The following is a 22812-nucleotide window of genomic DNA, read 5'->3' as shown; positions in this document are numbered from 1 at the left end:
TTTTCAGACTTTTTTCATCTTGTATTTATTATTCTCATTGATTTGCAATATATCTTTATTGGTTTATTTATTTCCTCTTATTCTTCTTATTCTTCTTATGAAGTTTCAAATAGCAGATGGTATTGTATCTCAATCCTCAAGGTAAGTTGTACTGCCTTACTATTTTGCTCGGATCATTATTCCAGTACAATATGTAGTAAACATATATTCAGCGGAATAAACATCCGTAGAATTTAACCGAGATGATAGCTACCCCACTCAGTTTAAGAGAACGACTTGTCTATCACCTTCAAGAGTTATATCTCGTTTATTACATAGGATAGAATATATGAAGGTTGCGAGAGTGACATGGCATGAGAGACTTTCTTGCCGGTTGGGTAGTTTTGCATGGTATGCCACTTGGATGTATGTACTTCTGGATGTGCGTGTGATCTCTTTATGCTGTTGGGGGTTAGTCGTGACATTTAGTAGAGTAGTTTATCTCTTACTTGGTTGGTTTGAGACTTGATCTCGCTCTTGTGGTGGGGTTCGTTCTACCTCTTTAGATGGTTATACACGTTCGCAAAAACAGACCTCTATCGGCTCTACGTCATATCGTATCACCAAGTCAAAAGCGTATATGGACAGGTGTGAATTTGTGCAAATATCTATGCTACCATTGCTATTGCTATCCATATCATATGAACCCGATATACAATACAAACGAACTGAAACTTAGCCCAACTCCGCCCCTCGAGCGATTCTCATAATATCATAGAACATAGGGTATCGTGTATCAATCATCAGTTGGCCAAAATGGTGCGAACGAGGTCTAGATTTGCACGCATTAGTTCGGTCCCTATGACTGTACCTGGGGATTCAGTAACCTACCGGTGTAGTTAATCTCACCCGAGCTGGTATCAACCGCCTTGAGAAGTTCATCGACCTCCTCGTCCGACATCTTCTCGCCCAAGTTCGTCAGAACTGTCCATGGTTAGCATCTTGGTCGGCTTGCACCACATCCTGCCATCTTAATACGTACTGTATCGAAGCTGACCAACCCCGATAAACCCGGTCATATCCTTATCGAACACCTGGAATCCGCGGCAGTATTCCTCAGCTTCACCTGGGTCGCGGAAGCCGCCTGGACGGTTGAGGACCTTCACGAAAGAGTCGAAGTCGACTATGCGCATGTGACTCGTTAGATTTTGTTTTCCTTATACACTAAGATCGAGACAAGGTAAGGATAGACATACAGTCTCCGCCGAGGCTCTTCTCTAGATCGGCGATCTCAGCGAGAGTGGGATTTTGGCCGCATGCGCGCAGGAGGTCACCGAGAGACTCCAGGGAGACCTTGCCGGTTCCGCGCTTGTCGAAAAGGGAGAACGCTTCTTTGTAGTTGGTGGAGGCCTGGTCGTCATGGTTATTGTGTGAGCCAGTCATTTTGAACGCCAAATGCGATATTCAACCAAAGAAAAGATTCCAAGCACAGGGTGACGGATGAGGGAGATGGAAAATCCAGGTATAATGGGGAGAATGAGGAGGGGAAGATTGTTGATGGAATGGGTCGGAAGAGGGCGAACCAGGGAATGCGCAAGAGGTTGAGGGGCGGCAATTCAATCCAATCGATTCATTGGGGACCGAGTGAGATCTCGCCCCGGATCCAGTAGGAGGTAAACAATCACTTTCTGCAAGCTCTTGAGGCATCCTCCTTCGCCTCGCTGGCCATGTTTCTCTTGCCACTATTCCAAGGGATTGCAGAGCAACAATCAGACGGGGCCACGTACCATCTTCTCGATTTGTTGTTATGGAGCGCTTGTGAGGGTGATTCCGGAAATGGTATAGAGTTGTGTGGATTGCTGCGAGGGGGGATGAATGAAGGCAGGGATGGTTGTAATGGAGAATTGACGGTTGACCAGCACGTCAAAAGCCAGAGAGTTACCAAGGAACAGATTGGACTGGAATGTTGATAAGAGTGAAAAGGCGGGATGGAGAATAGGAGAAAGTGGAGTGTCCGTTGTTGTGGTAACCGTTACCTTATTGGGAACCCAGACCCTTCCCCATTTGGGACGTCATTCCAGATCGAGTCGAAGACAACAAAAAGATATCATGTGATTCCTTCATACCGCAGGACTCTTGCTCAATACTAGTAGACAAGTCTATTCCAAAACTCAGAGCTACTCTCCAAGAACCTTGAATCATACAGTTATAGCATGCAGAAGACAACGCTTATCCCATTGGTATCACCGCATAATCATAACCCATGAACAGACCAAAACAAAAAAAAAAAAAAAAAAGAAGTATATGTACATAACACAAATTGAGAAGGATATCAACCAGCTCCCAAAGACAGAACAAAACACCCCCTTGAAGCCCGTACGTACACAGGAAAGAGTCGAATATGTATAAGAAACCCCGGGAAATGTACCAATGCTTATCGGCCCTTCAACTTCTCAATACAACTGCTCAACAACTTGGCCGCCTCCGCCAACAGCTCCCATCGCGTGTTGACAAACCCATCCCGCAGAATCATCAACATCCCCAGACACTGGTTACGGCCCTCCATTGCTTCCAGGTCGTTAGGTGAACGCACACCTCCCACCCGTCGGAGATACTCTTGCATATCACGGCGCTGCTCCGCCACCGTGGCTAGCTTCGGCGGAGAGCGAATCGGGCCCTCCAGAGCGTATCCATAGCACCAGACAACCAATGCCGCAACGTAAATCACCCATGGTCGGTTCAGAAGATAGTCATCCCGTCCTGAGTAAAGCTCCCCTTCCTCCGACTCGCCGCTCAGCAAACACTCGGAGAGAAACTTGAGGGCGTAGAAAGTCGCGTCTCGCGCTGACGCCTTTGTAGCCCATCGCTCGGTCATCTTCTCACGCGCGGCATTGTAGTCCCTGGCAGTAATAGCCCTTCCCATGAGTCGGGTGGCACCGCCGAGGATTTGGCAGTCGACGATGTCGACGTGCGACGCCATGTGAGCAAGGCCGTGCAGCACGTCGCGGGATTCAAAGACGTTGTCATCATCGAGTGGATGCTGAACCCGATACCCCGGGAAAGGTGGCGGTGTCCCAGCTTGTCCCAACGCTTCGTCGAAATCTCGTCGCCAATTATCAAAGGCCCGCAGTAGCGCAGCTCGCCATTTATCTCGACCACCCAGTGCCTGAGGAACTCCCAAAGAACTGACTTGGAGATCTCGCTGGTTCATATGCCAACTGACGCTGAGGAGACCCGCCATGAGAATAGTCCTTCCGAAGGCATTAGTCCGGACTCGTTGCCCATTAAGTGTCCGTTTGAGGCCATCCAGAAACATGACCGGCTTCACCCCGTTAGCATGGAGGCTAGCCTGCACACGCGCCACTTCGGCAGCACTTGTCGCTGACCACAAAGCCTCATCGCAGGGCAAGGGTAGCCGAAGCTCATGCGCGACCATCTTAGCTGAGTGGCCGAACATGGTGGCATGGGTGGAGTCCAAAACGAATGCGGCGAACGCCACTCGCCGGGTAGCCTCCGCTTTGATCCAGTGCGTCCACGATTCATCCGCAGAGAAGTCCTGTGTCGTCGTCGAACAGGATACCGACCGGGCCTGCCGGTCGTCTCTCAAACTCGCGGGCGAATCGAACGCGGAACGTCCAATCAAAGAGCTGCCGCGACGCATCAGGGTCAGAGTGGTATCATGGTGAATATGAGCTCGTTCATGTAACGCACGAGTAGAGTACATCTTTTCGTAAACCTCGAGCAGCAAGAGGGCCTGGAAGACCCACAGTTTGGCAGGTGGCCGGAAATCAGCGTCCATGAAGAGCTCCCACCTAAGGTGCCACACAATGAAGTCTGCCAGCTCGGATGCTGCTTCGGTTAACTCCGGACCATGAATCTTGTCTAGCGTGGATGCGCCAATGGCTATAACGATCAGGAGAAGCAAGTTTGGCGCCTGGTCGGCGAAAAAGGTGGGCCGATGCAGGATGGGCAGCTGAGAATGGAAGTGATACCAGTACGATCCAATGTACGTCTGCATCATGCGCAAGCTCAAAACGTGGTTGTCATCATCCATATCACCATCCATTAGAGCATCCTTGCGCTTGGCCACTGCCGAGTAGGCGGCTTCATTAAAGCGGGTCGCCATGAGATGAAGTAGTTCCTGCCGCTTTTCCTCCGATATAATGGCGCGGGGTGAACCGGGGTCCAGAATACTAGTAACGCTCATGGGATGGTGGGGCGGGATTACGCCGCTCAAAAACGTCCCATAAGCCGGATCACCCAACAAGAATTGATTCTGCAGTTGCGTAGGGTCCATGTAATTCGGCATCATGCCGGTCGCTGCAGGGTAGCTCATAGACGACGATCCGGGAACGGGTTCATTAAAAAGCCATGCCGTAAAATCTTCCGCCATAGCAAAAGGGGATCTATTGTATGATTCGCTGCCAAAGATCGGGTAGACACAGTTGGCCAACGAATCAAAGCCAGGGTCCCCAACTGTCGAGCCGGGAGCTATCATTCCCGACATCGCATCAAGAGTGCCCATGTTGGCTGTTTGGTCAAGAGTCGCCGGTGTAGAAGTTGTTGCGGGGGCCAGAGAAAGACTTGAGTAACCATTCACGGGCATTTGCATACCAGCCTGGGAGGTAAATGGTACAGTATCAGCCAGAGACGACCCATTGGCATCTGTTGGCAGTGATGAGTAGGCTCCATCAGCACCTTGGGATTGTGTGGCGGATGTCTGACCAGGATGCGACTGTGCGTCATGATGGATTTCACTGATGGAAGTACTTGTCGGGTGATGGTTGCTCAACGCTCCATATGACGTTTTATGTAGTTCCGAGGGACTGTAACTAGTCGGTACTGGAGGGGAGCTTTTCCCATGAGTGCTTAAGCTATTTGACCGGGGGAAAGTGTTTTCATTCTGTGATGGTAGTATATGATGTTGGTAGCTAAATACGGAGTTCAGGCCGACAGAGGGAGATGATGACGACGAAGGAGATATTGGAACAACTCCGTTAGACTGAGCACTTGGCATTTGCGTAGGGATGGATGGAGGTGTGACGACAGTCGCTTGGCTGACGTGAGGTACATGATGTGGGCTCTGAGGCTGGTTGGAAGCAGCTTGCGCAAAATGATCGCGTTTTTGGAGTTGAGAGCCCTGGGTGGTGTGACGTTCACGGTGTCGAATGCAGAGGTCTTGTCGAACGAAGGAGCGGTAGCAATCAGGGAAATCGCATCGATATATTTGCTTAGGAGTATCTGAGCCAACAAAGAGATCAGTCAGCGATCACTTCTTTTGATAACCGTTGTGGTGTGGGGTTTTCACTTACGGTTCAGTTGATGCCGGTATAGATGCTCCGCACGCGAATAGCTTTTCCCACACCCTTCGTGTGTACATTCAAACTTACGGTCTGTGTTGACCTTTCGAACCCTCTTCCTTTTTTTCGGGGCGCCATTGACAGTGATTGTATCGTTATCCATGATCTCAACTTCTCGTTCTCTGCGGATGCCTTTTGGCCCTTGGTCTAGACCACTGATTGTACCAATCGCCAAGGTCATCTTCAGTCGGTCCAACCGAGAAGTACTGAAATATTCACGGCCGTCCGTGCTTCCTTGACTTCCCGGTCGCCCAAAACGCACAAGACGTTGACCTGCGGCGAACGGAGAGTTACCGAACACGCCGGGGCATCAGACCGGGCGATGATGGCCCGAGTCCGGGTGGAATGGAGGCGAATATGAGGTTTCACGGAGAGGTTAACAAGCAGAGGAAATTTGCCATGGACACGGAATAGATTAAAGGGTCGTCTTTCTTGCCCGGGAGTAAAGTTGCGAAGGATAGCGGCGGCGCAAGGACGAGTTGAGTAAAAACCCCGTGGGGAAAATCGTGTGGACGGAAAGCCGAAGCGTTCCCGAGACGGCTGGCCAGAGAAAAGGATTGTCTCCGAGCTGAAAACTCTACTCCGACCGAGATCTCAGAGCGAACTTCGCCGGTAGAAAATCCGGAAGCACAGTGTCGAAATGGAAGAGAGAGAGAGAGAGGAAGAGATCGCAGAGGGGTGGTATGATCGCTAGGAGCGATATGGGATAATAATTGGAGAAGGTAAAAGGCGGAGAGGGAGAGAGACCGCACGACAAAGTTTGAAAAGAGGGGAAGGCGATAGGAAATATATAAAAGTACACTTTTTGTACTGTAACAGTCAGATCGGTCGTATGCAGTACCTCCTCAGTACTAGTACTGCTTCCCAACAGAATGGGCGGCGACTGACGAGTTCATATAGAGTATTGAGCGACTGAAGGATTCAATTAAATCAGTCCAATTGATTCATGAAAAATAGAGAAATTAGAATAAAAATAAAATAAAAATAAAAATGAGAACAATTTTCTATCTCGTATAAGGATAGCCACTACCATTTCCATGACTCCAAGGCAAGTGGGGTATCTACTTCCTTTAGGCTCTGAACATGTTATTATTGTCTAGTTCTTTTCGTGGTCAGTCGGCATTTCATGCATCAAGTGGATTCTATCTACTATCCCAGCGAAATGAATATCAACCCTCATCGCTAATCTTTCCCCATCTCCGCTTTCTTTTCTTTTTTCCCTCCAGCACTAGAACGTGTTTTAAGTTCCAGTTTCGCGACTATCCCGGCTTTGATATGTAAATCAAACAGCGGGAAATCACCAAGTGTCAAAGGAAAAAGCAATCAAACTGCCAATCACTTCTCAGAAGGGAAGATGAGAGGGTATCGTGGGTGTTGCGCGTCCTTTCCTGTCTACTAGAGGTGGCCTTGTTTCGTCTGTTGAAGCGGGTAAAGAGGAGATCGTGCATGGGTAGAAAGGACGATCGTCATGAGATTAAGATCGATTACGATTAAGGATTTAATTAATTCATGTAAGAAGAACTGCACCGAAGTATTACAGAATGCAACTAGAATCTTAGCCAGCCAGTCAGAGGCAGTCGGTTTCAGCTGACATGACATGCTGTACCCTACTCTAAAAACTATCGTGCATCCTCCCCAAAATCATAGTAGAGCCATTCTATAGGTACTATCCTGACGCATTACCTGCCAAAAAATTTCCACTCCATCGGAAGAAGGGTTGAGAATGATATTTAGGGTTTGGAAACCTTGTGACTGACAGACGACACGGTGCCTGACATTCCGGGTGGAGACATATCGATGGACACTGTCGAAACACTACCATACTAACCATTCTGAGATCTGCTTCGGGACACATGCAGCCTGCGACTAAGAATCCTCATCGTTTGCGCTCGAGGACGGTGAAATAGACGCGGTTAATGCGGATAATTGTGGTCAAGTGAGCATGGATGGGACCATCTTCCCGTTCCATCCTTTCGTTGGTGGGCTAACAATAGCAGTTATTCGTTGATAACTTGGACCAAACTGACTCACTAGCCTCGTAGTGGCGCTCCCTCGAGAAGTAAAACAAGCGATCAATGCTTTCCAACTCCCATTGTGGGCCTGTTGATTGCCTATATGGCGGGGTTGATCTGCATTCCAAGATGATATTTAGTGCGTGTTGTTGTGGCTGAAAAGAAAAATACCGGTGTAGATCTACACACTGAAATCCCTCATGCGCGGAAGAAAACGAGTAAAGCAGATGCTTGAGGAGAAGTGCATGAGTACTTTGGCCAGGCGTTGAGGTCCGCGGAAGAAGATCAACACGGCTTGTTGGGAGCCTATATTGCTTTTTCCTTCAGCCTCGCACCTCGCTTCCTAAAAAAAAAGGCAACCTAGCAATGATCCCCAGCCTAGATTTCTGTTTTTGACGGTTAACCCGGTATAAGAATAATCAATTATAATTTTTCGCCGAAGTATATCGTAAGTAGAATAATTAATTTAGGAACCGAAAATACCTGAAACCGCTAAGGTGTTCTTGACTCAAGACGATCGCTCACTGGTACCTGATGATCCCAGCGCATGAACCATCCTCCGCTCGAATGGGGACCACTGATGATCTATCTGATAAGGAGATCAGTGAGATGTCTCCGTGGTAAAGACATATTAGGCAGGATCCGAGGTAGGTACGTAACTGATATGCATATATATTGTCCGTTTGCATCTGACACATACGACTCTGGGCGACAAAATTAGTTCTTGACAAAGTATCTGTAGCCCGTACCAGCGCCCCGGTACATACTTTAACGTTAATAACATAAACGAGCACACCATGTTACAGGTATCATACTGAAGGCTCTTGCAGACAATAGTAGGCAAACTAGTATGTAGCCATATCATGTGCCCCCTTACCTGTCTTTCGGAGTTACCTGTCAAACGTATTCCCCCATAGCACTGTCCTATGGCTCGAAAGCACGTTGTAGGAATTTTTCATTAGCCAGTCAGTCCACATCGGGAAGAGAGGGTGTAAAAAATAGAAAAAAGAAAAGGGAAATGACAGCAGATCGCAGAAAGGCAAATCTCCCAACCAGCACCGCCATTGAGCAGCGTCCTCCAGACCCATACTACTACTTTCCATGAAAAATCACAAGCTAATTCAATCCCGGTTAACCCCAATGCGAAGTTCGAACACCTACGCATCAGGAGATCGCCATGCCGAATCAATCCACAATATCGCCCCCAGTCCTAGTTCACCAGCCACCTCGCGTTGGTCTACCTAGTCTCCAACCCCAACCAGGATGCCTACATTTGCTCGGCCTGCTTATCCTACTTTCCCGTACTTAGCGGGTACCCGCCCCGAACTCGGGCGATAGAAAATGATAGACCTGATGATCACCCGACTGGGTACCTGGTGTTAGCATGCTTGCCTAGTCTGGAGCCGGCTGTTCTCTAGGCTAGAGATGAGGCTGCTGGGGAATTGTTGAGATCGTACAAGATGCTTGTGTATTTCGGAATTAGCTCGTTCACTTTCGCTAAGGGGTCTCGTGCCGAGTGCTTTTCGACTCCTGCATAAGCCTCAGCCTGGCGATCCTTTCCCCAGGGTTAACAAGTTGAGGTATTTCGATCATTGGCCCAGAGTCTATGTTGAGTTGCACCACTCTGATGTATAGGTGAGTTTTCTGGGATGGTAATTATCAGAGACGTGCGTCATTTTTCTTCTCTTGACGCAGCCTATACATTGTTCCCTGGAAATCTCACCCAAGGCGTACCATTTACGCGGCTCTGTCTGAAACAAGACTATTGACTGCATCTAGGGAGAAATGAATCATGTATACTAATGCCAATTACTTGAAGGGGAAAGGTTGCGTTCATCATAATATGAAAGTGGCTAGAGACAGCTCACCAATCATTTGAGATGTATATTTGCCCCAGACTGGTCAGCATTATAATGGAGATGACCTCATTGGTGATCGTGATCGGTCATGGTCAACGCATTTCTTTTCATTGGTGATCTCGAACTTGAAGGAAGATCCCATGCATAAGGTCAGTTGGTCTTTTACCAACTAGTTGTGTTTCAGGATATGATTAGGATATGCCATGTGCTCTTGTTGAACCCGATACCAGAGCTTCTTTTTACTGGTAGACAGAAAGCGTAAACTTGCCATACCATTCCATGTCTACCTCTTCCAATCATGAATTTTGACTATTGTACTGATGTATTACAATGGGCTATTGCGAGTGTATCGCTGTCCCAGACCCAGTGACTGCGAGATCATCCATCAAGCGTCATGCGAAAGGACCGCATGAACTAAATATAAACATATACAGGTACTGGAGTAATCTATGGTTTGTATTTTTCTTAGTCGAGGGGGTTGCTTCTCAACGCTTCGTGTACTGTATTGCTTGCTGATCCCATGGAGTGCACTAAATTGCATGGATTGGCATTTCCCCCCAATCCGCCACAGGGGCCAATCATGGGTGGGCGATGGGCATCCCCCAGTCCCGACCTCCTCAGCTGAGCTGTTTTTGACTTGTTGAGTCCTGGTCGATGAAGAACTTATCCGCTAAACCGAAACCGGGTGGCCTCCAACCGGCCCAACCCTTCTCGGGGTGCCACATTTCGTCGCCGATAGGAATTCGTAAAGTCTGCGGTTGTTAGCTTGAGGGAACCAACACTAAAAGAAAGAAGAAGAGGCGAGGAAAAAGGGTAAGACAAGTGTTACCTTGTAGAAGAGTACGGATTTTGCGGATTTCTCCAGATTGTACCCGGTCGGATATCCCCTTTAACAGCCGCTCGGCCTCACCAGCCTTTATCGTACCCGCTGGCAACATCTGGAGAGTAGATTGGAACCAAGCCCCGGCCTCCTGTGGCATCAAGTCGAAGAGTGACATCATCACACCGGACGCATCTGGGAAACATTCTGCGGGGAACGAGAACAACATTCCTGTTAGAATTCGCTGCGAAAGCACTTGTCCCTGAGAAGCAATCAACTGTTTGACTGCCTCGCGAATTTCTGGAGGATTCATATACGGATCTCCATCAGAGGTGGTGAACTCGGACACTGCGGGCTTTTCGAAAGCGAAGCTAAACAGGTCATGGTAATAATGTAATGTGGCAATAAGAGGGTCGATCTGCTGCAAAGTAAGGGCGCTCAGGGCTGCAGAGAAGATCGGCACAGAGAGGGATGAGGTGATGCACTCTTTGGGATAGTACCGAACAGCATCTGAAGAAAGACGATAGAAGTCCTCAATTACTGTTATGGATGATTGTGATCAGCAAAGGACAAAAAAAAAAAAAAAGAAGAAATATAGAAAAAGAGCAGGTTCGTCTAGCGCTTACCGTCAGGCAGGTTCTCGGGGGGCAAGTCATTGAGAATACGCAAGAAGGCGATCGCCTGTTGCTCGTAAAATTGGAAGACGGCACGACTCGTGCCTGGGTCGACGAGATCAGCACCTTCGGAAAATTCCCGCACGACTGCATCAGTTGCCCACAAGAAGCATCCTTCTCGTGAAGCTTGGAATCCATTTGCGAGGCTCTCTGCTAGTGTAGGCAATAATGGAATCATGGCTGTTCGGTAGGAGATAAGCATATTCCTCCAGCAGCGGCACACTCGCTCCAGAATGGGAGTAGATGAAGTAAAGTTCATGACAATAGTGGTCATGATGGGCAAGACCTCGCCACAATATTTGACAGCGGGATTTTCCTCGCGGGGTGAAACATAAGGATTCACTACTAGTACGAAGATCGTAATCAATTGGAGATGGTCTGTGGTGAGAAAATTAGCAGGCCGATTTCCATGAATATCCGTGAATACGTACCAGCGACAGCCCGTTGGCCCTGTTCGTCCTTCGCATTGTTTGCCAAGTTCATGATTCTAGCCATGATCGGGTCGCAGAACATTTTCATCGTCTCATAGATCTTCTCAAGTGGCTGTACTGCAACCACAGCAGCCACACCCTCAGTCACCTCTTCTTGACTTGCTGGCTTCAACTTATCAATAACAGACTCATAGAACGAATGGAGTTGAGCAATGTGTCCGCCGAGCAGTTTTTGACAGTCAGTACCCAGGAACTTGAAAGCCAGAGCTGCGGCCTGAACAACTTCCGGGGAGCTGTGCTGAAACCCAGAAATAACATAGTTCAGCTGTGCCTCAAGAGTTTCCGGGTGCTGTGCTGTCCATTCCGTATAGCGGGCCAGGGCCATGATGGCCTGGAATCGAACCTTCTCTTGGTTCGGTATTTGTGTTATGAGAGGAATTACCTGCGGGAGAACCTGGCTTTCTTCAGGGTCAACCATGCGGCCCATAGCTCTCAAGCTGAAGAGCGGGGCTTCAAGCTCTTGCCAATTTGGAACATGTTCATCGCTAGCCTGAGAAGCGTATTTGGAAATCCACTGCTGGATTAACTGATACGCCTTGGTCAGACATTCCGTCACTCCGATCACAGCACAGCAGTCTTTGAGCACATCTCCCATAGAGTGTCGGTAGTGACGAAATTTCTCTTCCTGTTCCCGGTCCCCGCCAAACAAATCGGTCTCACCCTCTTCTGGGCGGGGGTACTCAAGATGCTTGACCATAACATCCACCAGCTTGGAGAAGACATCACTGTAGCTTACCCGTGCATCGGCATACCTCTCCAGCGTGACATACTGCTTCAACTCATACCAAAAAACGAAAGTTAGTGAAACGGCGTCGTGTTCCCAGTCTCGTGCGCAGCATTCTAGGACAGCTTCTACGAGGCCCCGGAAATCGGATGGTAAGCGGGCGATCAGCACAACCCAAGCCTCACCAGCCTCCGCAAAAAGCCTGGTAATGCCTTTGAATGCATCCGTATCCTCGGTCTCCGCAGCCTCGGCGATCTTTGGACGAAGGGACATTAGGCGCGGATACAAGGTCTGTATAATCGGCAGTGAGTCGTCCACCTCCCGAGTATCCCTATACAGGGTGCAAACACTCTCCACTGCGGCTTCAAATGACACGTCATCGTCAAGTGCCTTGAGAATGACATCCAACAAGGGCGATTCGACAATCTTCGAGGCAGGGATCTCGCGCATCCAAGATGTGATGCAGTCCAGGAGACGAGGATTGGTAGATGCAGTTGCTAAAATCGGTATAAACTTTAGCACATGTGTGAATTTGGGTCGCGAAGGATATTAAGGAATGTGTACATACGTGATGACTGAGCATACTGAATTAGAAGGTGCATCACTTGCTCTGCATTATCTTCCAAGAGTTCTTTCGTCCTGAGGATGAGGTCGTCTTCCTATTAAGGTCATATGTTAGAGTTTGATCATTGAATCGCACGAAGCAGAGCCGTTGCTGATTGCGTGGAAGATAGGTAGGTAGGTGGGATAGTGTTTGTCCGAACATACACTTAGATTGATTTTGCGACCTTCTGTAACTTCTTCTGGAAGGATTCTCAGGAATTCCAACACGCAATCACCAGCATTACTTCCTAATGCAGAGCCGACAGTAGCGAGGACATCCTTCCACCCAGTCATCTGAATGGCGAGGCTCGCCAAACATACGCATAGTTGTGTCTGAATGGGGCGGGGGCCCGATGCAAAGGCGACGAGAAGATTCATCACCGAGTCCCTTAGAGCGGGTACAGACTCTGCGGGCAGCTGGTCCAGATCGAACATGATCTACAACAATCAGCATCCGGGTACTTCTTCCATTGGCCATGGATCGTTTCACCTTTCCTTTCAGCGTGGTCGCAGCGAACAACTTGGCCTCGACAGGAACATCGGGAGACTGCAATAATTCATGGGTAATTGTCCAGGCTTCAACCTAGAGTACGATTCCAGGTTTGTTAGTAAGAGCACATTGGGCTGAGGCGAACTGGTACGGAGAAGGGGTGAGGGGTCGGGGGTAACGGACTGATTTCTGGAATTTCTCGAGAAACTCATGAGCATGCGCCTTATCGGTTCTGGAAACATTTCCCTGCATTGTAGCGACCGCAGCTAGAACAGGGCCAAAGGCCTGTCCTGCGGTTCCCTCTTTGCTGGCCATCGTTGATTGGAGTGGGATGTTTTGGTTGAGGGAGAAGAAGAAACGGAGATGAGGGGTTAGCCAGGCCGGAGGCTTAACACCTATGGAGTACGGTCATGAATACTCATTAAATAACCCCTGAAGAATGTATGCAAGGAGAGGCCCAGGCACGAGAAAAATCATTCAACAGTGGTGGATGGGGAAATCGGGTGAATGACCTTATAGTAGAAGTGGGATGTGGTGACGCCTGAACCCAAAGGGAAAAGTTGGTGAGCCGCAGCGAAGTCCCGAAGCGGTTTGAATCCGCCAGAGTTAAGCTCTCTCTCTTCCTTCTCTCACCTTGCCCGCCAGCACTAAACCAACCTCCAACATCCGCGCAAACCATCATATTAGCTTTTTACCAGTCGCTTGAGTACGGCTCATCGATCGCTCCTCCTATTTGAACCCGTCCCTTATTTCACTCATCGCGTATCATCATGGCTGGTCGTGGAGGCGGTGGAGGTGGTCGCAAGACCTTGCTCGCGCCGATTCATTTTATTTTCAAGCTTCTTCAACAACGCTCCACCGTTTCTATTTGGCTCTATGAGCAATTGGCTTTTCGTATAGAAGGCAAGATTAGGGTATGTGGTCGTATATGAACAAAAACCGCGATAACTGGGCTGATTTGATCAGGGATTCGATGAGTTCATGAATCTCGTCGTTGATGATGCGGTGGAGGTCAGGCTGGCTACAAAGACCGAAGAAGAGAAGCGCCGGCCTCTAGGTATGGAGTTAATTTCTATATCTGTCTTTACCTAGCAGTTAGTGGGCTAACTAGATTTCTCGTGTAGGCCAAATCCTACTTAAGGGAGATAACGTCTCACTCATTCAAGCCGTTCAGTGATCATAGGGGCCGTAGGAAGCATACGGAAAAGAAATTTCAAAATTTTTTTGCCAGGCTACGACAATATCTATTTCTCTTTAATCATGTCTTTTTACGGGTTGCCGCTGGGAGACACTCTTGCACATCAATTAAATACACGGAGTCCTGACACGAGAGGGAATTCTTTTTTGGGCTACAAATTAGTGGTGACGGACGAAGCACCCATTGTCGCCAACGATGAGAACATCTACTGGCCAGTCATGGTTTGCAACGGGTATCTGTTCGGTCGAGGGCAAAGTTTGCTCCTTGAGAGAGAGGGCAACTGGGCGAAGGTTAGGCAAGAATAAAAAAGCTGTGCTTCTTCATGCGTTGGGAGGGCTCTCACCAAGTAAAGGCATTTTTGGCGTCGTTGTCTTACTCTCAACCTCTTTGGAGTACCTAGTTAGAAAATGATCATAATATCCTTTACCATGACCCAGCCTCCTAAATTCGTGGTCGAAGGCCATTCCTGGCATGACAATCAGATCTAGTCCCCAGTTTCCATCTGCAGTCTTATCGGATCCTGAGGGGGAGACTCCAAGGCCGCCGAGGCAGTTCTTTCTTGTACCAACTTGACTTTTCGCGAGAGATGGGATTCCCCATTTGTCGGGGGCGAGAGAATTGAACTCTTCCATGGAATTCAAGGCCAACATGTCCATGATGGATGCCTTCTGCTGTGTCGATGGTAACTCCACATTATGGATATAGGGTATGAAGACCTCTTTGCCATTTATCAATGCATCTTGCACAATGGCTGTAGTTGATAGCTCTCCCGACGGCATTGACAGATAAACTCCAATCCTTTTTGCATTTTGGTACTCAGTAAGAGAGAACAGCTTGTTTGTGGCAATTCTAGCTATGGCGTGTCAGCACCTTTGATTATGAGTCAAAAACGATAAGGTCTCTGACATTGATTGACAATAGAATCTGCGGGGATCTTTTGTAGAACATCACGCATTTTTCTGCGAAGGTCTTTCTTAGCTGTTTGTAGACCAGCCATCATGTTGCTACGACGAAGTATTAAAACCCTTAGAGTGATGTAGGTTGGATATTGGATGTTGATGGTAGGTATACTAAGTACTAGAGTGGCATGTACGGAGTACTCCACGGCAAACTACTGGATCTGGCGATGTTTGTCAACTTTGTTTCGGAGTTCATATCAGTGTCACGGGCGTGGCTTGGCACATTGGCCTTTTTAGGGTGATTTGCGTGGTTGGATCGACGGTTGTGCCTGGAATATGCTCCACAGAAAGGGCCGTGGAATTGGACCCTTCCTGGGATTCCTTGATCCTTCCTTTGCTACAACTCCCAAATATCTGTTGATATCTGTCGCACGAATATATCGAAAAAATGCTTGCGGGATACCTTTCTCTTAGTCTACTTGCTACAGCCGTGAGCGCTGCAAGTATATCTGACCTCGTGGGCACTTGGTCAACGAAGTCCCGCAAGGTTGTTACAGGTCCGGTATGTTCTGCGTCGCTTTGTTTGTTTATCGAAGGCCATCATGTCAACACTGATTTCAAGCTAATATACACTTTCTTCCACTTTATAGGACTTTTATGATCCAATAAATGATAAGTTCCTTGAACCGGATCTCACTGGTATCTCCTACTCTTTCACAGACGATGGCCACTATGAAGAGGCGTACTATCGCGCCGTTGCCAACCGTCAGTATTCCACCGCGGACTAGATGCTTCGACTGTCTAACATGTCTGGATTATGTATAGCCGTGAATCCTTCCTGCCCTAAAGGCATTATGCAATGGCAACATGGAAAGTTCGTCTTGAACAGCGACGGATCCCTTCAATTGACTCCTATTGCCTCGGACGGTCGCCAGCTAGTTTCAGATCCTTGTTCCTCAAGTCTAGCAACATACACTAGATACAATCAGACAGAGACCTTCAATGTACGTTTCCACCAAACCTTTTAATGTTGCCCTCGCTAACCCCATCTCAGTCTTTCCAGGTTTCCAAAGATCCTTATCATGGCATTCAACGGCTGGACCTCAAGAGTTTTGATGATTCACCAATGCATCCAATGTACCTTGTGTATCAGCCGCCGCAGATGCTGCCAACAACGACCTTGAACCCTGTGTCCGAGACGGGAAAAAATAAACGTCATGTCGCCCGCGATACGGACCGGTCACCTGGAGTGAGAAACCTGATAACGAAGGAGGAGCTTACTAACCCTGACCGGTGGCTGTGGGTTGGGGTGTTCGCGACTGCCCTAGGTGGCATCACCTTATTTTACTCTTGAGAAGCGTGAAAGGTCCGATGCCTTTGTCAGTCGGCTTCCCAGTGGCTATGGAGTTCGGTAAACATGTCAAATGGTGGTGCTTGGGATGGTATATCAAGGGTTGGGATCACTGGAGTTTTTGCATACAATCTGGCGCTGGAGGAATTTCTTCGGTCCGGCGTTTAATCATCTAATATTATCGGTATACAGGCCAGGGTTATGTGCCCCTTCTGAATGTATGGCTTTACGCAGTTCATATAGATATAATGATTCTTCATGCATAAAGGCATAAAGTTTAGGTTTGATCTCTGGGCACGTTTCACCAAAAGGAACCTGACCTTAGCTCTATGCCACCATTGGAGTGAAGTAAATTTACAGTTATACAGTAGCTAATATACACACCACTCGGTTCATATCTTTAGAGGGCAGAAACCGCCTCTCTAGCAACCTTGGCGACTTCTGATCTCTCCGCTGCCTTGCCGTCTAAGGCACCTCCGGGGGCAAACAGTGATTTGAGTAATGTCCCAATCTCGACCTTCTGGCCAGCCTCCTTTAACCTTGAGATCTCCTGTGCCACAATCTGCTTGACATCATCTAGGCTCATTGTCTCCACCTGGCTTGCATACTCTTCCAAAATCGTGACGTTCTTTTCCTCAGACTCTTTCAGGTCGGGCCGGTTGTCGGCAGCGAATTGTTGCGCCGCGTCTTTTGCGCCTGTCATACGCTTCCGAATCAATGATAAAAGTTGCAAGTCGGTTTGGATCGGCGATGAGGTCTTCAAGGAGTTATTCGTTTCGGAAATGATGGCGCGCAGAACGTTCAACCTGCAATTTCATTGTCCATGTTAGCCGTCGCGCTTGGAAAGGTGTTTACGGCATGGGCCCTACGTACCTCGCTGTATCTTTGGCACGCATAGCAACCTTAAGGTCGGTCCTGATTTTGGCCATCAAAGGCGGCGGAGATGGGCTGCTAGTTGAATTCCATCGTACTGAGCGCAGGTACAGTCGAGCTGTGAGTCGTTGAGGGCGGAACATTATGTGATGAGATGGAAGAAACACAAAATTGAAGAAAAGCTATTTGACTAGAGAAGTGATTTCTTCGATTCTTAAAAAGTAGAATTATATTAGATATGTTCCGTGCAATTGAGGCGCAAGGAAAGTTATGAAAGGACCTTTGTCGGCGGAAAAGGCGGAGAGCTCCTTCGAGGTTAAGTCACGATCTTCGGGCCCGTGCACAATTTTGTTTCTCTCTTTCGAATTGTCATGATTTGATTGTTATTCGGTCTGAATAATCTTATCCGTCTCTGGAGGAACACCACACGCCTTCATTGATGATTTCTATCATCCGCCCTGTCTAGTTTGGACTTCTCCCCGGCTTCCTTTTTCTCTTTCCACCATTCTCATTACTATATTACTTTCCCTACACTGAACGAACTTACCTCGCCGGGGAGCGCGACGACTTCCCCCCCAAAGCCGCCTGTACATTGACTGCAAGCCAGCATCATGTCTTATCCAAACCTTCCTCCAGCTCTCACACCTCAGCGACCACTACCCGGCGCATTTTTCCAGACTCCTGGGCCGAACAATGCTCAGAGTGCGCCAGCTTTCTCCCCGAAGCCAGCTCCTGCTCCCGCAGAGCAACCCTCACCAGCTTCTCTACCAAAGCTTCCTCCAGCCGCATCAAAGTCGAAAAGTCAGACCTTAAGCACTGAAGAGCGCGCAGCTCGAACTGTTAATGATACGCTTATCCAAGAAGCCCGCTACCCTGACCTGGACAGCTACCTTTCTCGTAAGTAAACACTGGCTTTGAGCCACATAGAGCATGGTTGACCCCTTGTGCAGAAGGCTTCTCGTCCGATTATGATATCCCGGTTTCCCCATCATGGGCTCCTTTCCAGAAAGTGAAGATGTATAACATTCCAGATCAGATCTTTGATCAGTATAACCGAGCGCAGGTCTCTACGAGCATGGGTCTTTTCGCAGAGTTGAATCATGCATGGGTTGCCATTGACAACGCGCTCTACATTTGGGACTATACACACCCGAATCCCCAGCTGGTGGGTTTCGAAGACCAACCAAACAGCATTAATGCGGTTAAATTGGCCAAACCTCGCCCTGGGGTGTTCTTGCCTTCGATCACACATTTGCTCGTCGTATCAACAACGGCAGACGTCATCCTTCTTGGCATGGGCTGTGAGACGACCGCTACAGGTGCACGCCAGGTGACATTGTATCAAACGGGTATGTCGACGTCAATTCGTGGCTTGGACATCCACGTTATCGCGTCGTCGGACGCCACCGGCCGTATATTCTTCGGTGGTTCTTCCGACAATGACGTGTATGAGCTCACGTATCAACAAGAGGAGAAATGGTTTCAAGGACGTTGCTCAAAGGTCAACCATACTAGCTCGCGCTTGGGGGCCCTGACCCCCAGCTTAAGCTTCTCGAGCTTCACGCACAAGATGTTCGAAAATGTAGAGCAGATGGAGATTGATGACAGCAGAAGGTTGCTCTATACACTGTCTTCCTCGTCCACAATCAGAGTATTCCACATGAAGCCCGACGGTACCCTTGCTTTAGCGATCACTAAGCCTGCTATGGACATTTATGCCAATATCGGGCATATAATTGCATCGAATGAGACTCTGAATCCCAAGGTCCCGATCGTTTCCATCAGTCCTATTCCAGTTGCAGAGGCGTCCAGATATCATTTGATGGCTACCACTGCTACTGGCTACAGGATCTACTTGAGTGCTACTGGTTCATATAGCTGGTCACCATCACCCAACGGTACCAATGCGCCTACGAGCATGCAGGCTCACCATGTTAAAACGCCTCCTTTCGATGGCGGCTCCGCCAGTCCAATGGGCCCGGCTTTCCAGGGTCAGGGCCGTTTCCAGCCGTCAGTAGCAAAGGTTCCAATCCATTCCCTTGACCCTACCAGGTTCACTGTCCGATACCCCCCTGGTTACTTCTTTTGTTTCACATGCAAGGACCCAACGCAGAAGACGGATACTCTCTTCGTCTCTTCCCCTGATTCTGGACGTGTTGCTCGTTCCCAAGAAAATGTCATTCCTGGCAATGCTGGCGAGACAGCTATCTGGCTTTCTCTGGGTAGCAGGGCGGAAGATGTTGGTCTTTGCTCCCCATCTACAGCAGCCTCAGCCACTCCCGGTGGCTTTGGTAACGAGCTTGCGGTTCAATTTGACAACCCGGCCGCTGAAATCGCCATCTTGACTAACACTGGCATCCATATTATTCGTCGCCGACGTCTTGTTGACATGTTTGCGGCCTTAGTCCGCGGCGGTGGTGACGGCGATGAAGGCCTAGAAGGTGAAGTGAAGAACTTTATTCGTACGTATGGTCGCAGTGAGACACTTGCAACTGCTCTCGCGGTCGCCTGCGGCCAAGGCGTAGAGATTTCTGTAGACTCACGCCTGACCCAGATTAATGACCCCCATGTGCTCGAATTTGCGCGCAAGGTCTTCATCGAGTATGGAGGCAGGCCCACAATGAATGAAAATGCAGTAGCTGACAACTCTACGCCGGCGATCGATTCTGTTGTTCCGTCGCCCCGGCATGCGGGCATTGCTCTTTACATGTCTAGACTGCTACGTACCATCTGGAGGAAAGAAATTGCTAAAGTTGGGCCCTCCCCCGGCGGGGCACAAACCATTTTACCTTCTGTACCATCCGCAAAGTTGCAAACTATCCAACGAGATCTATCGGCGTTGCAGGAGTTCTTCAAAGCTAACAAGAGCTTTATCGAGGGACTAAGTGGTCCAGAGGCCCTGGCACGTGTGTCAACCAAGCAAGAAGAAACTGCGCTTCAAGCGGAGCATCGTGCCCTGCATTCTCTTGTTCAACTTGTATCCCACACCATTGAAGGCATTTCATTCATTCTGGTTCTGTTTGATGAGCGGGTCGACGAGATTGTTGCCACCTTGCCAGATGACTCAAAGCAACGATTTATGAAGCTTACCTTCGAGGAGCTCTTCAGCACCAGCAAGGGTCACGATATCGCGAAGGAACTGGTCAAGGGAATTGTGAACCGAAACATCGCAAAAGGATCCAATGTGGAGACGGTTGCTGACGCTTTGCGGCGGCGGTGCGGCAGTTTTTGCAGCGCTGAGGATGTGGTTATCTTCAAGGCTCAAGAACTACTCAAGAGAGCGACTGAAGCTGGATCCAACTCTGAACTAGGCCGCAATTTGCTCAATGAAAGTCTTCACCTATTCCAGCAGGTTTCCGAGAGCTTGCCGATGGATTACCTGGTTTCTGCAATTGAAAACTTCATTTTTAATCAATTCTTCGCTGGTATGCACTGAATAATCTCTGGCTAAAACAGCGCTAATCCAGCCACAGGCGCTATCCAGCTTGCACTCAATGTTGCCGCACGTTCAGACAAAGCTAACATGGCGCTTTCGTGGATTGTCGATGGTCGTCCGGAGAATGTGAGTCAATTGATTTGGTCAAAATAATTAGATGCTGATGTGTTGGATAGGATTCTCGGAGTGACTACTTCTATTTCAGAAAACAGTGTTATGATCTCATCTTCAAGGTTATCATTGCTGTGGATAACCTTGCAGCTCACGACCCTGGTGTTGTTGACGGACAACTCACTGTCATTGCCAAGCGCAAGAACGAAGCCTATGGGGTTATCTCTGACTCTATTGATGAGGTGTTTTTGACCAGCTTGTATGACTGGTACTTAGAGCAGGGCTGGAGTGAGCGCTTGCTTCACGCAAACTCCGCATTTGTGGTTACCTATCTTCAGCGGAAGTCGACGGACGATATTGCGCATGCGGACCTCCTATGGAGGTACTATGCTCAGTCAGAGCGCTTTTTCGAAGCTGCCAAGGTTCAATTCCATCTTGCACAGAGCGCCTTTACTCTCCCTCTTGGTCGCAGAATCGAGTATTTGGGCCGTGCCAGGGCCAACGCTTCAACATTCACGCCGGATGTTGGACGGCAGCCCCGACAGCGCTTGTTGCAGGATATCTCGAACCTAATTGACCTTGCAAACATTCAGGATGACCTTCTGCAGCGCCTGAAAGATGATAAGCGCTTAACTTCAGAACGCAGGACGCAGGTTCTTGCAGATGTTGACGGCCCCATCATGGATATTAGCACGGTAGGCCAACCCAACCACGTTAATTAAATCCACCTCCACTGACATGTTATAGTTGTTCAACCAATATGCCGATCCTGCAAGCTACTACGATATTTGCTTGCAAATATTCTACTTAGCTGATCACAGGAACCCAACAGATATCCGTTCCACGTGGCAGCACCTGCTACAAGATCTGCACGATGAGACCGTCGAGAATGGAGAGCCTCAGCCATATGAAGCTGTAATTGATAAGGTGCGCAGCTTGGGAAGCCGGTTGCGCATGTCCGAGATAATATTCCCGATCCCCACTCTTTTGCCCATGCTTGAGCGCTATGCCCTGGAACACCAGCGCGGTGTTGGACCAGCAACATGGGTTGTCGATCTATTCCTCGACCTCGGAGTCGCTCACGAAACCCTCTACACTGTCCTCGAATCCATGTACTACACAGATGAGGCACCCTTCCACGGCACAAACCGGAAATACATAGCTAAGGACCTCCTCTATCTTATCGAGCACTGGTTCCACGATACCGTCCGCTTGGGCGGAACCGTCTTTGGCAGCGACGTGGTTGCGGAACGCATCACGGAGACGCTGCTTTTGCTACAGCAGGGCGGCAGCACCCCCCCGGAACAATTGCAATTGGCCAATGAGCTGCGGACACGGGTTGAAGATATACTGCGGTAATTAATGGATGCAATTATGTGGCGCAACTAAAAAGAATTTATATCATTATTGTCAATTTACGTGCGTTGATTCCATTGTACTAGCTAGCCATTTAAAGTTCATCGTTGTATGTTGTTGGTCGGTTCATATCATAGGTTTTGGCTGTGCAGGGTAGGCAGGCAGGTATATGTCCTCATTAGATCATTCATTCAATATATTTAAGAATATTGAGTGTTTTTGTATGTAAAAGATGTAAGAAAATACTACAATCAAGTAGAGTCTCGCCTTATACTATCAGATATAGTATCTTAAACCCGGGTTCAAAATAGGAGAAGCATGCTAACAACCAATATCAAAGTAGATCAAATACCAATGTCTATAAGCCAGTTCTCGCGAGAGATTAACAAGTCTAAACTACCAAATTCCAAACCCAAAAACCAAATCCAACCGTCTATCGCGCGAACAAGAATAGGTATCCCAGGCAAGAGAAAGAAAAGAAAACAAGAATTATAAGTTGTAGGCCCCGCACGCATGCATATGCAGCGAAGAAAAGAAGAGAAAAAAAAGAAAAGAAAAGAAAAAAAAAAAAAAACC

The 22812-nt window shown here is 48.5% G+C and overlaps 9 protein-coding genes across 9 annotated transcripts; 4 read left to right on the top strand and 5 right to left on the bottom strand.

The window, feature by feature from the left end:
* Positions 1–613: 613 nt before the first annotated feature.
* BDV27DRAFT_135637 (putative cytokinesis EF-hand protein Cdc4) lies at positions 614–1995 on the bottom strand. The gene is made up of 4 exons (XM_032068584.1): positions 1236–1995; positions 1022–1162; positions 871–963; positions 614–811 (listed from the first exon to the last, which is right to left on the bottom strand). Exons 1-4 carry the CDS (start codon positions 1420–1422, stop codon positions 783–785), a joined length of 450 nt encoding a protein of 149 aa, XP_031922837.1. The 5' UTR covers positions 1423–1995; the 3' UTR covers positions 614–782.
* Positions 1996–2268: 273 nt separating this feature from the next.
* BDV27DRAFT_135636 (putative C2H2 finger domain protein) lies at positions 2269–6257 on the bottom strand. Its single transcript, XM_032068583.1, has 2 exons — positions 5292–6257; positions 2269–5220 (listed from the first exon to the last, which is right to left on the bottom strand). Exons 1-2 carry the CDS (start codon positions 5518–5520, stop codon positions 2414–2416), a joined length of 3036 nt encoding a protein of 1011 aa, XP_031922836.1. The 5' UTR covers positions 5521–6257; the 3' UTR covers positions 2269–2413.
* A 147-nt stretch (positions 6258–6404) lies between these two features.
* BDV27DRAFT_135635 (uncharacterized protein) lies at positions 6405–6872 on the top strand. Its single transcript, XM_032068582.1, has one exon. It carries the CDS (start codon positions 6423–6425, stop codon positions 6618–6620), a length of 198 nt encoding a protein of 65 aa, XP_031922835.1. The 5' UTR covers positions 6405–6422; the 3' UTR covers positions 6621–6872.
* A 2955-nt stretch (positions 6873–9827) lies between these two features.
* BDV27DRAFT_162324 (nuclear import receptor MTR10) lies at positions 9828–13327 on the bottom strand (the record flags this gene model as incomplete). Its single annotated transcript, XM_032073369.1, has 8 exons — positions 9828–9962; positions 10083–10570; positions 10657–11082; positions 11136–12416; positions 12488–12578; positions 12688–12960; positions 13013–13105; positions 13196–13327. The coding sequence occupies 8 exons, from the start codon at positions 13325–13327 to the stop codon at positions 9828–9830; spliced, it is 2919 nt and encodes a 972-aa protein (XP_031922834.1).
* Positions 13328–13625: 298 nt separating this feature from the next.
* On the top strand, positions 13626–14594 carry BDV27DRAFT_135624 (small nuclear ribonucleoprotein E). Its single transcript, XM_032068581.1, has 3 exons — positions 13626–13926; positions 13979–14069; positions 14137–14594. Exons 1-3 carry the CDS (start codon positions 13783–13785, stop codon positions 14187–14189), a joined length of 288 nt encoding a protein of 95 aa, XP_031922833.1. The 5' UTR covers positions 13626–13782; the 3' UTR covers positions 14190–14594.
* On the bottom strand, positions 14369–15210 carry BDV27DRAFT_149293 (5-formyltetrahydrofolate cyclo-ligase; the record flags this gene model as incomplete). Its single annotated transcript, XM_032071024.1, has 3 exons — positions 14369–14490; positions 14554–15063; positions 15117–15210. The coding sequence occupies 3 exons, from the start codon at positions 15208–15210 to the stop codon at positions 14369–14371; spliced, it is 726 nt and encodes a 241-aa protein (XP_031922832.1).
* Positions 15211–15438: 228 nt separating this feature from the next.
* On the top strand, positions 15439–16463 carry BDV27DRAFT_168316 (chaperone for protein-folding within the ER, fungal-domain-containing protein; the record flags this gene model as incomplete). Its single annotated transcript, XM_032074738.1, has 4 exons — positions 15439–15671; positions 15760–15864; positions 15898–16113; positions 16173–16463. The coding sequence occupies exons 1-4, from the start codon at positions 15558–15560 to the stop codon at positions 16461–16463; spliced, it is 726 nt and encodes a 241-aa protein (XP_031922831.1). The 5' UTR covers positions 15439–15557.
* A 288-nt stretch (positions 16464–16751) lies between these two features.
* BDV27DRAFT_50242 (uncharacterized protein) lies at positions 16752–17603 on the bottom strand. Its single transcript, XM_032076785.1, has 2 exons — positions 17334–17603; positions 16752–17266 (listed from the first exon to the last, which is right to left on the bottom strand). Exons 1-2 carry the CDS (start codon positions 17474–17476, stop codon positions 16861–16863), a joined length of 549 nt encoding a protein of 182 aa, XP_031922830.1. The 5' UTR covers positions 17477–17603; the 3' UTR covers positions 16752–16860.
* A 144-nt stretch (positions 17604–17747) lies between these two features.
* On the top strand, positions 17748–22408 carry BDV27DRAFT_50230 (putative non-repetitive nucleoporin). The gene is made up of 5 exons (XM_032076784.1): positions 17748–18230; positions 18284–20758; positions 20807–20895; positions 20946–21575; positions 21628–22408. The coding sequence occupies exons 1-5, from the start codon at positions 17945–17947 to the stop codon at positions 22237–22239; spliced, it is 4092 nt and encodes a 1363-aa protein (XP_031922829.1). The 5' UTR covers positions 17748–17944; the 3' UTR covers positions 22240–22408.
* Positions 22409–22812: the final 404 nt, after the last annotated feature.

Source organism: Aspergillus caelatus (assembly GCF_009193585.1).
Source record: "Aspergillus caelatus strain CBS 763.97 unplaced genomic scaffold BDV27scaffold_246, whole genome shotgun sequence".
NCBI lineage: Eukaryota > Fungi > Ascomycota > Eurotiomycetes > Eurotiales > Aspergillaceae > Aspergillus > Aspergillus caelatus.
Note: the sequence above shows the minus strand (reverse complement) of the source record. Positions and strands in the feature narration are given on the sequence as shown.